The sequence below is a fragment of the Ictalurus furcatus genome, chromosome 4 (assembly GCF_023375685.1).
Source record: "Ictalurus furcatus strain D&B chromosome 4, Billie_1.0, whole genome shotgun sequence".
Lineage (NCBI taxonomy): Eukaryota > Metazoa > Chordata > Actinopteri > Siluriformes > Ictaluridae > Ictalurus > Ictalurus furcatus.
The window spans coordinates 15,569,498-15,582,914 of NC_071258.1; the positions used below are offsets into that span (position 1 = coordinate 15,569,498).

Below are 13,417 nucleotides of genomic sequence, written 5' to 3' on the forward strand. Positions count from 1 at the left end.
GTTTTACGGCAAAGTGCCGTGTTTCCGTTTTGTGCCTAATACAAACAATTTCGTTGAGCACTCCTAATCATTTTGTTAATTTTAATAGTAATAAAACAGTTAGTGCACGATAACGTCGATTTTTAAAGTACACACTTTAGTTGTTTAAGAAAGCATGTCAGTTGTTCCTCCAAATCGCTCGTCTACCGGTTGGCCGCGCGGAGTTAATCAGTTCGGAAACAAATACATTAGCCCACCGGCTAAACCTTTAACCCTGGAGAGGACCATCAACCTGTGAGTCGCTTTACCAAAAAAAAACAAATGCTACATTTATTAAAGTTGCAACTATGCAGTAAATGACAATGTATATTGTCTATAAGCTATAAGGGCACGCTGCTATAGAGAAGTGTCTAAAGATTAGTTAGCTAACATTGTGAAGGCAGCAGGGAGGCTAAGCTATTAGCAGAACGGCTACTTAGCCGATAGTGCCTGTGGTAATGTTTAATGTGTCGGTGTTCTGCTCTAGATATCCTTTGACCAATTACACTTTTGGCACAAAAGAGCCACTGTATGAGAAGGACAGTTCAGTGGCCGCCAGGTTTCAGCGCATGCGCGAGGAGTTTGAGAAGATCGGGATGAGGCGCACGGTGGAGGGAGTGCTGATTGTACACGAGCACAGACTGCCTCATGTCCTGCTGCTGCAGCTGGGAACCACCTTCTTCAAACTGTAAGTCACAGACTTGCCTAGTGTCCTAACACCTGTCATATTGTATGCAGTAATTTGGCCAATGAATACCATTTAATCTACACTACATGGCCAAAAGTATGTGGACACCTGACCATCATACCTGTTTGTGGAACTTTCCTAAACTGTTGCCACAAGGTTTGAAGCACATAACCGCCTAGATCAGTTGTCACCAACCCTGTTCCTGGAGATCTATCATCCCGAAGAGTTTAGCTCCAGCCATAATCGTGCCCACCTGACCATCTAAGCCAGGGGTGGGCAATCTTATCCGGAAAGGGCCGGTGTGGGTGCAGGTTTTCATTCCAACCAAGCAGGAGGCACACCTGATTCCACCTGTTTAATCAGTTGATCTTGGCTTTCAATAGATTCAGGTGTGGCTTCTGCTTGGTTGGAATGAAAACCTGCACCCACACCGGCCCTTTCCAGATAAGATTGCCCACCCCGATCTAAGCTTTGCCTTAAGAGGTTCTTGATCAACTAAAACAGGTTTGTTAGATTTTGAAGAGGAAGAGGGTTGGTGACCACTGGTCAGGAAAGTCTTTCTGTGCTATATCATTACAATTTCCATACACTGGAAGTAAGGGGCCCAAACATATTACAGCATGACAATGTCCCTGTGAACAAAGCAAGACATGGTTTGCCAAGGTTGGTGTAGAAGAACAAGAGTGGCCTGCACAGAACCCCCCAACCTCAACCCCATTAAACACCTTGAGGATGAACCGAGTGCCTTCTCAGAAGAGTGGCGGTTAGTGTAACAACAAAGGGGAACTAAATCTAGAATACGATTTGTGTACGACAAGCACAAATGTATATGATGGTCTGGTGTCCACATACTCGGGGTCAGGACAGGAATAGAAGAAGAGATGTCTTTAAAAATGACAGAGAGTGGAGTGTCTACACAATGTACCCACTGAGAAAATGACTTGAATTTCTGACTAAATATCACATTCACAAGCCATACTGTAATCCTACACAGACACAAATCATATGTGTGACCATCTGTGAAAAACCTTCACATGGTCAAATTTAGACATCTACTTTATATAGTTCTGAAGTCTACAAGTTTCCCTGACCTCAAATAAATATATTTCTTTTACATGCATCTCATTCACAAGTTCTATCATTGCATTTAAAGGTTTAATTCTAATTACACTGAAATATATTTCATGTACATCTACATTTATAATCTAATATATTTATATGAAAATGACATGTGCTTTCAGCCCTGGTGGAGAGTTAAACCCAGGAGAGGATGAGGTAGAGGGCTTAAAGCGGCTGATGACGGAGGTATTGTTTTTGTTTTCTCTTCATGTCAATCTTATCTTGTAATGGTATTGATGCATTTGATCCTACATTTGATGTAAAGAAAAAGGGAAATGTTATTTTCTCTTTCTGGATCTTTTGTTTTTGTTAAATTGGATATGATAAATTATGTTACATCACTGGGGCAAGGCCTATGAATTGTCTTTGAAGTGGCCTTGTGAATCAGTCATTTTATTTTGAATGCTTTGTCTATTATCCACTCTGTTTAAACAATGGCTGTAAGCAGTGTACTCAACAAAAAAAACGTCCTCTCACATTCAACTGCTTTTATTTCCAGCAAATTTCTTAACTTGTAAATTTTGTATTAACATAAACATTCAGCGACTGAGACATACACTGAACAAGTTTCACAGACATTTGATGGACAGAAATGGAATAATGAGTCCCTGAACAAAGGGGCGGGGGTTGTCAATCTCAAAAGTAACAGTCAGTATCTGGTGGCCACCAGCTGCTTTAAGTACTACAGTGCATCTCATCCTCATGGACCGCACCAGATTTGTCAGTTCTTGCTGTGAGATGTTACTCCACTCTTCTACCAAGGCATTTGCAAGTTATCGATCACATCTGGGGGGGACTCATGGTAATTTTCCACTGCAAGGACGATCAGCTGTCCTTCCTGTCTCCCTGTAGCACTGTCTCAGGCGTCTTACATTACAGACATTACAGTTTATTGCTTTGGCCTCATCTGCAGTCCTCATGCCTCCCTGCAGCAGGCATATGGCATGTTCATGCAGGTGAGCAGGAACCCTAGACATCTTTCTTCTGGTGTTTTTCAGAGTCAGTAGAATGGTCTCTTTAGTGTCCCAAGTTATTGTAACTGTGACCTTAATTGCCTACCACATGTAAACTGTTAGTGTCTTAAGGACTGTTCTATATATATATATATATATATATATATATATATATATATATGTATGTATATATATGTATGTATGTATATGTATGTATGTATATGTATATATATGTATGTATGTATATGTATATATATGTATGTATGTATATGTATATATATGTATGTATATGTATATATATATATATATATATGTATATATATATATATATGTATATGTGTGTATATATATATATATCTATATGTGTATATATATATATATATATATATATATATATATATATATATAATATGTAATATAACATAGCATGGATAAACATTTTAAGAGGCAGAAATGTGGCATAAAAAAACGTCTAAATATTGAGTGGACTATTGATACAGAAGCACTATCTCTTTTACCTTATTTTTTCTAATTTTATATTCTGCATTTTAAATGAGTACTCTTAATGCATATAAAATTACACATCAATGGTAACTCTCAAATAGTCAACACAGAATCACATTCTTAAGTCCTTTAAAGGAATGTGGTGTTTGCCTGCATTAAAACCCGCATAGCAGAACACGGTGCAGTCTGAGAACAATTGCTGCAACAACGATGCATAGGACATGTCCCATTTAGCTATGTAGCTTCACTGATGAGGACTTGTGCTTTGGTTAGATCTTGGGTCGTCAGGATGGTGTGAAGCAGGACTGGGTGATTGATGACTGCATTGGAAACTGGTGGAGACCCAACTTTGAACCACCACAGGTTAGTGATCTGTCCCCCATGTCTTCTGTATGTCCCATACTGGAATACATAGAAATGTAATATAGTTAATTTAATGCAAAATAAACACTCATGAATTAAGACTATCCTTTATTATTAATTACACCTATACTGGACGTCTTCAGTACCCCTACATTCCAGCACACATCACTAAGCCCAAGGAACATAAGAAGCTTTTCTTGGTCCAGTTACAAGAGAAAGGTAAGACCTAACATGGATATAGTTCTTTGTACCCCCCTGTATATGTAGACGTGACCATTGTGCTTAACTTGCGGTTGTATTCCAGCATTGTTTGCTGTGCCAAAAAACTACAAGTTGGTGGCTGCCCCCTTGTTCGAGCTCTACGACAATGCTCCTGGATACGGGCCTATTATATCCAGCCTCCCTCAGTTACTCAGCAGGTGAGAGCCCATAAAGGTTCAAATGACTGTGTTGTAGTATGTCATTGTCAGTATGAATATCAGAGCTCTATAGTTTAGTAAGTAGATCTCAAATAGAAATAACTGGAAAATAATGTGTACTAATTAGTAATACTTATCAATCTACAAGAGTCCACTCCAACGAGCATATGTTGTTGCCTGATTTTTAAAAATTTATGATGCTCTGTAGTGACTAAGGACTCCACCTAGTAGGATTTGCTCCAACCTAACCTATGTTTACCTTGCATAACACTTTATTTATTGTCAGTTATGTAGCTTTTAAATGAGAATGTAATCATGCCTATTTTTTTGGGATTGTTAGCTTCATTCCTTTTGGCTTCATGCACAGTTGCAATTTAGTACTAGCAAAACTGGCTGTATGAAATAGCACTTTTCCACTGGACAGTGCCAAAACAAATCCATTTTTGTCATTATTTTCCATTAGGTTAACATTGAATTTGGTTACCCAACTGGAGTACCAACACAACTGACCAGGTACATAAGGGTGAAGCTAGAAATAATGCAGCACACTGAGCGGTCAAAAAACAATTGACCCAGATTTGTTACTCAGACATACAACTGCTATTTTGGAAATAAAAGCCTGAATTGTTTTTCTTCCAGACAGTACGCCAGACACCTTCAACAGTAGTGCAGTGATTGCCTGCCAGTGTTTCTTTTACTTTTCAAATGTCAGTTTCTTGTACTTGAGGCGCTAATGTCACAATTGTGTCAGAAAATCGAATGTTTTGGATTCATTTTGATTTATTTTACTCACAGGAATGTCTGTCTTTCTGTGTGTCTGGTGATATTTATCTAGGAAATATTCATTTCATACCATTAATGTGGAAGGAAATACATTCCACATGTTTGTTACGCTCAAGAATTAATGTTAATGTAAAATTTGTTTGTTTGTTTACAAGTAAACTCTATAGGATAAACTACCTTTTTAATTTGAAGTTCAAGAAGAATACTCAGTTTAATCCTACATAAATCACAACAGGTTTGGTCTGGTTCTGAACATTTGCAAATTTTTTATTTTTTAAGTTGGTACGTTCCACAATCAACATGGCCAAAACATTTACACCTCAAGGCAATGACAAAAATGCTTTTAGAAAAGCATAACGCAAAAGTTCAACATACACATTATGGCTGTTGCAGACTGATACTGCCATATGGTTGTATTTATTTTTATGTGCTACATAAATAAATTGTATAAAACAAAAATGAAACCAAAAATGTTTTCATCCAGTGACTTCATACCTGGGATCAAGCACTTTCATTAGCCTTTTGAACCCTGGTTTTTCCATTGTTCTAACTGGAAGCATGTCTTTCGCTATAAAATATGAAATTGTGCTTATGTCTTTGTGTCTTTTTGAACTCCTCTCATATGGAGTAATCATTGAAACGGTGGTTACGAGCGACTGCTGCAGGGGATTCACTGTCAGGCTAGCAGAAGAGGCTTGTTTAAGAGTTCAGATGCTAGTGCTAGCAGTCTTGGCCCTCAGACTTTGGCTCCCTGTATACTCAATAGGATGAGAACTTCTCAAGTGGTAGAAAAGGTTTGTTGTGTTTCCCGTCTTCATTTGCACGTCGCCTACATATTCTACAATAAACGTCGTTCTGCTCTATATCCAGCTTTTGAAACTGAAGCCACTTCCATATCGCAGAATTTGTGAGGCCTCGTTTCGATACAAATTCATCGTCTTCAGCAGCCATTTGACTCTCCTCACGGCTACTCGTTTCTAAGTTTCCGAAAACACTTCTTCCTGGTTTTGGAACGCGTGTCACCTTTCAGCTGTAGTGTCATTAGTTCCACGAAAGACTTGCGTCCACCGCGGACGCAACAGCTCTGTGGATCATGAAAAACTGTGTGTGCAAATGTGTACTATTTATTGTGAACAAAGGCTAAATATCAAAAATTGCACAAAAAGTTTATCGATATCGTAGAGCTATTTTTCTGATATCAATATCGATTTATCGCCCAGCCTTATATTTATCTTGATTTTTTTTTGCTGTGACTCAGATCAGGCTGAACTGCAAATGGCTTCCTATTCACTATGTATGCTCACTACATATATGGTACAACCTAATGGCATTGTAGTACATGCACCAGATGCCTGTTTACACTTTGTTGTTGGCCTATTTAATATATATATATATATATATAAAAATTATTTTCACACCATTTTGTGTTTTTTTCCCCCTTCTTATTCAAATTTTAACCTACACAAAATGCGTGAAGGTTGGCAGATCTGGTAATGAGAGGTAATACACTGTAATCTCATTCTATACTCAGGAAAAGTCAAGAGCACAGTCTACAGGAAGACTTAGTGATTAAATAAGCTGGTTCCTCAAACACCTAAAGAACACCAAATTCTTAAAGAACAAAATGCTCATCACACTTTTCATAATAGTATTAACTTTGCACTCAGCAATCTGTTTCCCATTAAGATTAAAATATTGCCACATTGGTTTGGGTCATTCACCATCATTACTCCAAACTTGCTATGTCTTGTGTTCAGTAGAAGCCCTATGAGGTAGTAGCATCACACACATTTTAATGTATAATAAGTCAGTGTCAAAGAAAATCAATTCACCAATTTCAACTAATATTGTATTAATTAATTACATGGTTACCCAATAAGTACTTCATTAGTTGACCACTCTGTGCCATCAGTAGTCATCACCCCTTTACTTACACATGTAATTGTAAAAAGAGATTGGAAACCGACTTAAATACTCCAACAGAGATGAATAGTTCTGTAATCTCACTTAAAACCATACCGTGTTGTACCACTCTGTTGGGTAAAAAATGGCAAAAGTCTCTGAAAATGACGAGCATGCATAATTAGATCAGACAGGACATTGCTAATACCTACAACTGTTTTCCCTCCTAAACAGATTTAACTTCATCTACAACTGAGGGGCACACAGTCCGTAAGGCTGTCTCTGTGAGTGCAGTCAGAACCTGAGAGAAAATAAATGGACTGGAGAAAGTGGCAACTTTCTCTGACGTGTAACCAGAGGAGAACTGGCTATAGTCCACTGTTGTTTTGAAATTTCTTGTAATTTTTCATGTGCATGTTTTTGTGCATTTAGGTTTTGTCTTCTTCCCAACTGCATTGTAATTTTAGATTTTAGTGTTAAATTACATATTCATTTACCTAAATAGCTATGTTTTATATTCAGTAAAGCGTGTATACAATGCTCAAATGTGATTCAGGATTTTTTTTTTTTAAAACTTTGCCTTTGTTACTTTTTTTTTTTTATAATAAACTGCCATCGTAAGATTGATTGATTCATTAGATTTTTTGATGTGTGACTCAAAATTAGGGTTTGTGTTCTCTTCATATTTTATTTAATAATGTATATTTATTAATATTTTCTTCCTACTACATGTGGCTTGCAAAAAATCTAACACTTCTAAAAGTATGAATCATTACTGGTCCCCTGATTTTATACTCTTTAACGTGCCTTTGTCGGCTTGCCCTTGCCGTTCCCCCTTGGGAGAATCCTCAATGCCATCTTAAGGGCCATTCCATTACACTGTTAGCTCAAGTAAAGTTTGTTAGGTGACCTGCTGAAGGGATGAGGAAACAAGTAGCTATAAATGTAGAGTGCAGGAGTAGAACTTGCACGTAAATTATTGCAATCTGTGATTTCATTTACTATTTGCAAAATGGCAGACAATGCTATTTGAGGAAAAAAAAATACTAAAACACTTTGAAAGAATTGACATTTTAAAACCAAAATCAAGCAAAAAGATTTGCTTTACCTATTAGTCATGCTGTTTGGTAGTTGATAGTTAGTTAGATAGCTTATGTTTTTGTAAGACATTTTTATCTGCTTTATGTGTTCACGGTGCCCTCCACTAATATTGGCACCCTTGGTAAATATGAGCAAAGAAGGCTGTGAAAAATTGTCTTCATTGTTTAACATTTTGTTCTTTTCAAAATATTCACAAAAAATACTCTGCTCTCAAGGATATCAAACAATTGCAAAGATGATGCAGGTTTATAAAAAAAAAAAAAATCTTTGTTAAATATAGGTGTGCAACAATTATTGGCACCCTTTTAGTCAATACTTTGTGCTACCTCCCTTTGCCAAGATAACAGCTCTGAGTCTTCTCCTATAATGCCTGATGAGGTTGGAGAATACATGGCAAGGGATCTGAGACCATTCCTCCATGCAGAATCTCTCCAGATCCTTCAAATTTCGAGGTCCGTGCTGGTGGACTCTCCTCTTCAGTTCACCCCACAGGTATTCCATGGGTTTCAAGTCAGGGGACTGGAATGGCCATGGCAGGACCTTGATTTTGTGGTCAGTAGACCATTTTTGTGTTGATCTTTATATATGTTTAGATCATTGTCCTGCTGGAAGATCCAACCACGGCCCATTTTAAGCTTTCTGGCAGAGGCAGTCAGGTTTTCATTTAATATCTGTTGATATTTGATGGGTTCCATGATGCCATGTATCCTAACAAAATGTCCAGGTCCTCTGGCAGAAAAACAGACCCAAAACATTAAAGAGCCACCACCATATTTAACTGTGGGCATGAGATACTTTTCCATATGGCTACCACTCTGTGTGTGCCAAAACCACCTCTGGTGTTTATTGCCAAAAATCTCTATTTTGGTTTCATCCGACCATAGAACCCGATCCCATTTGAAGTTCCAGTAGTGTCTGGCAAACTGAAGAAGCTTGACTTGGTTTTTGGATGAGAGTAGAGGCTTTTTTCTTGAAACCCTTCTAAACAACTTGTGGTGATGTAGGTGACTTCGGATTGTAGTTTTGGAGACTTTCTGACCCGAAGACATAACTAACTTCTGCAATTCTCCAGCTGTGATCCTTGGAGATTTTTTGGCCACTCGAACCATCCTCTTCACAGTGCGTTGAGACAATATAGACACACGTCCAATTCCAGGTTGATTCATAACATTTTTAATTAATTAATTATTGCCCTGATGGTGGAAACAGGCATTTTCAATGCTTGTGCTATTTTCTTACAGCCACTTCCCATTTTGTGAAATTCAACAACCTTTTGCCGTACATCTATTTATTATTATTTAAGTGTTGATTTGATTGAACAGGGTTTGCAGTAATCAGGCCTGGTTGCGTCTTGTCCAGCTGAACCCCATTATGAACGCACTTCATTTAGTTCAATTAGTAACGACGGAGACAAATAAATTTTCACACAGGCCCAGTTGGTATTGGATAACGTTTTCAATAGTCTTCAATAAATAACATTATCATTTGAAAACTGTATTTTGTGTTTACTCTGGTTACCTTTGTTATATCTTAGATTTTGTTTTCATTTCTGGAACAATTTAGTATGTCACAAAAACAAGAAAAAAGCAAATACTTTTTCACTGTATATTCTGAATTTGATTAAGCATTATAGATCAATGTCATCTTGTAAATTAATTCAATTTAAGGGTTACCATTAGCACTGCTTTGCATATTTTAATTTTGGCAGTAATCGATTCTCACATAGAGCACATGCACACCAACTGCATAAGATTGAGATGTATTTATGCTAGGATTCTTTGAGCATCCTTTGGCTAAATGATATTGGCCTAATCATTTCTCTAGCTGGGGGTATAATACAGCAATGAATGTGCTTCAACTGTCAGTTCTGTGACTTAGACACATTTAGCAAAGCTTTACAGGATTAGAGCACAAATGATTGCACCCTGAGGAAGCAGAATGATGGCCAAAACAAATTTTGTGCTGCAGTTTTACATAACACATTTGTTAGAATAAGTTATAATATATTTTCCTTAGTCTTCTAGTATTTGGGGAAAGGATGTGGGGAAAAATTGGCCTGATATATTTATTGAATTTTTTTTTTTTTTTGCCACTTTATAAAATCTAGAGGGAAGCTAAGAAAAATTGGTCATAAAGTCTGGGGTTAAATACAGGTAGTTTCAATACCTCAGGCAAAGAATATACTACTCTTACCTGAAAAAACATTCTCTGCAATCGGATCAAACAAAAATAACAAATCAAAGCTTTTCTTTCATTGAAGTCCTATATTAGTCTGGATATTTTTTTTTCTCGTTTGGATGTTGGAAATCTGCGAGAAATCTTTAGAACAGGAGGAGCATCATTGCTGTTAATCACCTCTTCTCTAAAATTTCATTACAGAAAGTGCTCCTTTGCCTTTGTGATGTTCACACTGCAGGCAAAACATGGGGTCAAATCTGTTCATTTTCTTCATACAGTGCATCTGGAAAGTATTCACAGCGCTTCACTTTTTCCACATTTTGTTATGTTACAGCCTTATTCCAAAATGGATTCAATTCATTATTTTCCTCAAAATTCTACAAACAATACCCCATAATGACAATGTGAAAGAAGTTTGTTTGAAATCTTTGCAAATTTATTAAAATAAAAACAAAAAAAGCACATGAACATAAGTATTCACAGCCTTTGCCATGACATTCAAAATTGAGCTTAGTTGCATCCTGTTTCTACAACCTGATTGGAGTCCACCTGTGGTAAATTCAGTTGATTGGACATGATTTGGAAAGGCACACACCTGTCTATATAAGGTCCCACAGTTAACAATGCATGTCAGAGCACAAACCAAGCCATGAAGTCCAAGGAACCGTCTGTAGACGTCCGAGACAGGATTGTATCGAGGCACAGATCTGGGGAAGGGTATAGAAACATTTCTGCAGCATTGAAGGTCCCAACGAGCACAGTGGCCTCCATCATCCGTAAATGGAAGAAGTTGGAAACACCAGGACTGTTCCTAGAGCTGGTCGCCCGGCCAAACTGAACGATCAGGGGAGAAGGGCCTTAGTCAGGGAGGTGACCAAAAACCTGATGGTCGCTCTGACAGAGCTCCAGCGTGTCTCTTGGAGAGAGGAGGACCTTCCAGAACAACCATCTCTGCAGCACTCCACCAATCAGGCCTGTATGGTAGAGTGGCCAGACGGAAGCCACAGCCCGCCTGGAGTTTGCCAAAAGGCACCTGAAGGACTCTCAGACCATGAGAAACAAAATTCTCTAGTCTGATAAAACAAAGATTGAACTCTTTGGCCTAAGTGGCAAGCGTCATGTTTGGAGGAAACCAGGCACCACTCATCACCTGGCCAATATCATCCCTACAGTGAAGCATGGTGGTGGCAGCATCATGCTGTGGGGATGTTTTTCAGCGGCAGGAACTGGGAGACTAGTCAGGATCGAGGGAAAGATGAATGCAGCAATGTACAGAGACATCCTTGATGAAAACCTGCTCCAGAGCGCTCTGGACCTCAGACTGGGGTGAAGGTTCATCTTCCAACAGGACAATGACCCTAAGCGCACAGCCAAGATAAAGGAGTGGCTACAGGACAACTCTGTGAATGTCCTTGAGTGGCCCAGCCAGAGCCCAGACTTGAACCCGATTGACCATCTCTGGAGAGATCTGAAAATGGCTGTGCACCAACGCTCCCCATCCAACCTGATGGAGCTTGAGAGGTCCTGCAAAGAAGAATAAGAGAAACTGCCCAAAAATAGGTGTGCCAATCTTGTAGCATCATACTCGAAAAGACTTGAGGCTGTAATTGGTCCCAAAGGTGCTTCAACAAAGTATTGAGAAAAGGCTGTGAATACTTATGTACACGTGCGCTTTTTTTTTTTTTTTTTTTTTTTTTTTTTAATAAATTTGCAAAGATTTCAAACAAACTTCTTTCATGTTGTCATTATGGGGTATTGTGTGTAGAATTTTGAGGAAAATAATGAATTTAATCCATTTTGGAAAAAGGCTGTAACATAACAAAGTGTGGAAAAAGTGAAGCGCTGTGAATACTTTCCGGATGCACTGTATGTGACAAAAATCTTTCTTTTTCCATAACAGTGTGAACAGCAAAACTCACTGCATTTGGGCCACATTCATATGTGGTACTAAAATGCAATCTCAGCCTGAACAGATTAGAATTCATAGATCAATCCAACTCCACATTCGTCACTGCATTAAAGTTACTCAAAGCTATCCAATGTTAATCAAAAATGGCATGCAACATGTGCAGAAAGTAACAGCCTTTATTTGTGAAGCTCTGAATGACTCATGATGCTCAGAATTTAAAAAAAAAATAAATAAATAGAAAGGGCTAGGAATGTTTAAAATGTGGTGTTTGCCATGTGAAGCTTGTGTCACTTTTTTCAATCTGGCCGAGTCAGCACTCAAAAGCACAAACTACATTTCCTAGGATTCTCAGCGAATCAGTTCATGACCTGCATCAGTCAATTTCCCCAAATCCTCCACCAACTAATGAACTACAGCCCACATCACCTGATTTGACAGATGACCATTATCCCTGTTCATGGCCCCATTTATAAAGTTATGAACACTTGTTCCTAACCACACTAATCCCTTTATATATCCCAGACAATTTACTGTTCGAGTCTCACTGCTTTCTGTCACAGACAATTCTGTCTGATTGACATTCTGGATTGTATTTATTGACATTTTATTGACATTTTACATTGGATTAAAAACGATTGAGCTTTTTGAGTGGTGTCAAAATAATGCATTCACAAGATACTGTGCCAGAAATGTTTTATTTCAAGAATACCATGACATTTTGAGCCGAAAACGTTTCTTTTTTTGTAGGTATTCTAGTTTCCATGTATTATTTGTACATGGTTCAAATGTTTAAACACAACACACTTTGCTGATGGTAATTACGGACAGAAAAAGTGCAGTGTGAAAATATAGCAGCATTGATTTTTTTTTTTTTTTTTTTTGACATTAATGAATCTGGGAAAAGTGCATATATAAATTCAGTAAGCATGTTTTTTTTTTTTTTTTACCATTTCATTGCATTGCATTAGGATACATTTATCAATTAATTAAAGTGCAATTCATCAAATGAAAAAGAAAGGGGGGAAAAAATCAACAGCTGATAGAAAGAAAATGTTTGAAAAAACCTTCAGAGAATAAAGAAAAATTTCCTCTCCAAAACAAATTATAAAAGCCTCTTACAGTAGAACAGCTGTAATAAAACATGAAAACAATCCTTGCTATTTCTAATACAGTAAACAATCTTAGTGCAATTATTATTATGCCAGCATGTTTTCAACAAGTGTTCACACAAAGGTTTTTGTATGTAGTATAGCTGGACTACAGTGCATACATTCCATATGTATTGTGTCTTTGGGACTGATATAAATCACTATTACATATTGCACTTTTCAGAAAAAAAAATGTATATTACTTATAAATTATTTAAAAAAAAAAAAAAAAAAAAAGATTGTAAGAGATCTAGGGTGTTTTCTGATTAATAGGGCTGCCACAGAAAGATAAAGTTCTTTTTTCAGCAGATCAGTAGCAAACACATTTTCAC

The 13,417-nt window shown here is 37.6% G+C and overlaps 2 protein-coding genes across 4 annotated transcripts in view; one reads left to right on the forward strand and one right to left on the reverse strand.

The window, feature by feature from the left end:
* nudt21 (nudix hydrolase 21) lies at positions 1-7,376 on the forward strand. 3 transcript variants are annotated; one of them, XM_053623180.1, is made up of 8 exons: positions 1-273; positions 506-706; positions 1,948-2,011; positions 3,556-3,645; positions 3,789-3,864; positions 3,950-4,064; positions 4,528-4,577; positions 6,984-7,376. In XM_053623180.1, exons 1-7 carry the CDS (start codon positions 155-157, stop codon positions 4,571-4,573), a joined length of 711 nt encoding a protein of 236 aa, XP_053479155.1. In that variant the 5' UTR covers positions 1-154; the 3' UTR covers positions 4,574-4,577; positions 6,984-7,376. The 3 variants fall into 3 exon arrangements, with proteins under 3 accessions (XP_053479155.1, XP_053479154.1, XP_053479156.1); XM_053623179.1 differs by lacking the exon at positions 6,984-7,376 and adding an exon at positions 4,704-6,977; XM_053623181.1 differs by lacking the exon at positions 4,528-4,577 and having other exon boundaries at positions 2-273.
* Positions 3,661-13,417, reverse strand: part of hsf4 (heat shock transcription factor 4) — a 27,123-nt gene continuing 17,366 nt past the window's right edge. The window contains exon 13 of the mRNA XM_053623178.1: positions 3,661-3,684. The gene's annotated coding sequence lies outside the window, so the exon portion shown is untranslated. The remainder of the gene's footprint in view (positions 3,685-13,417) is intronic.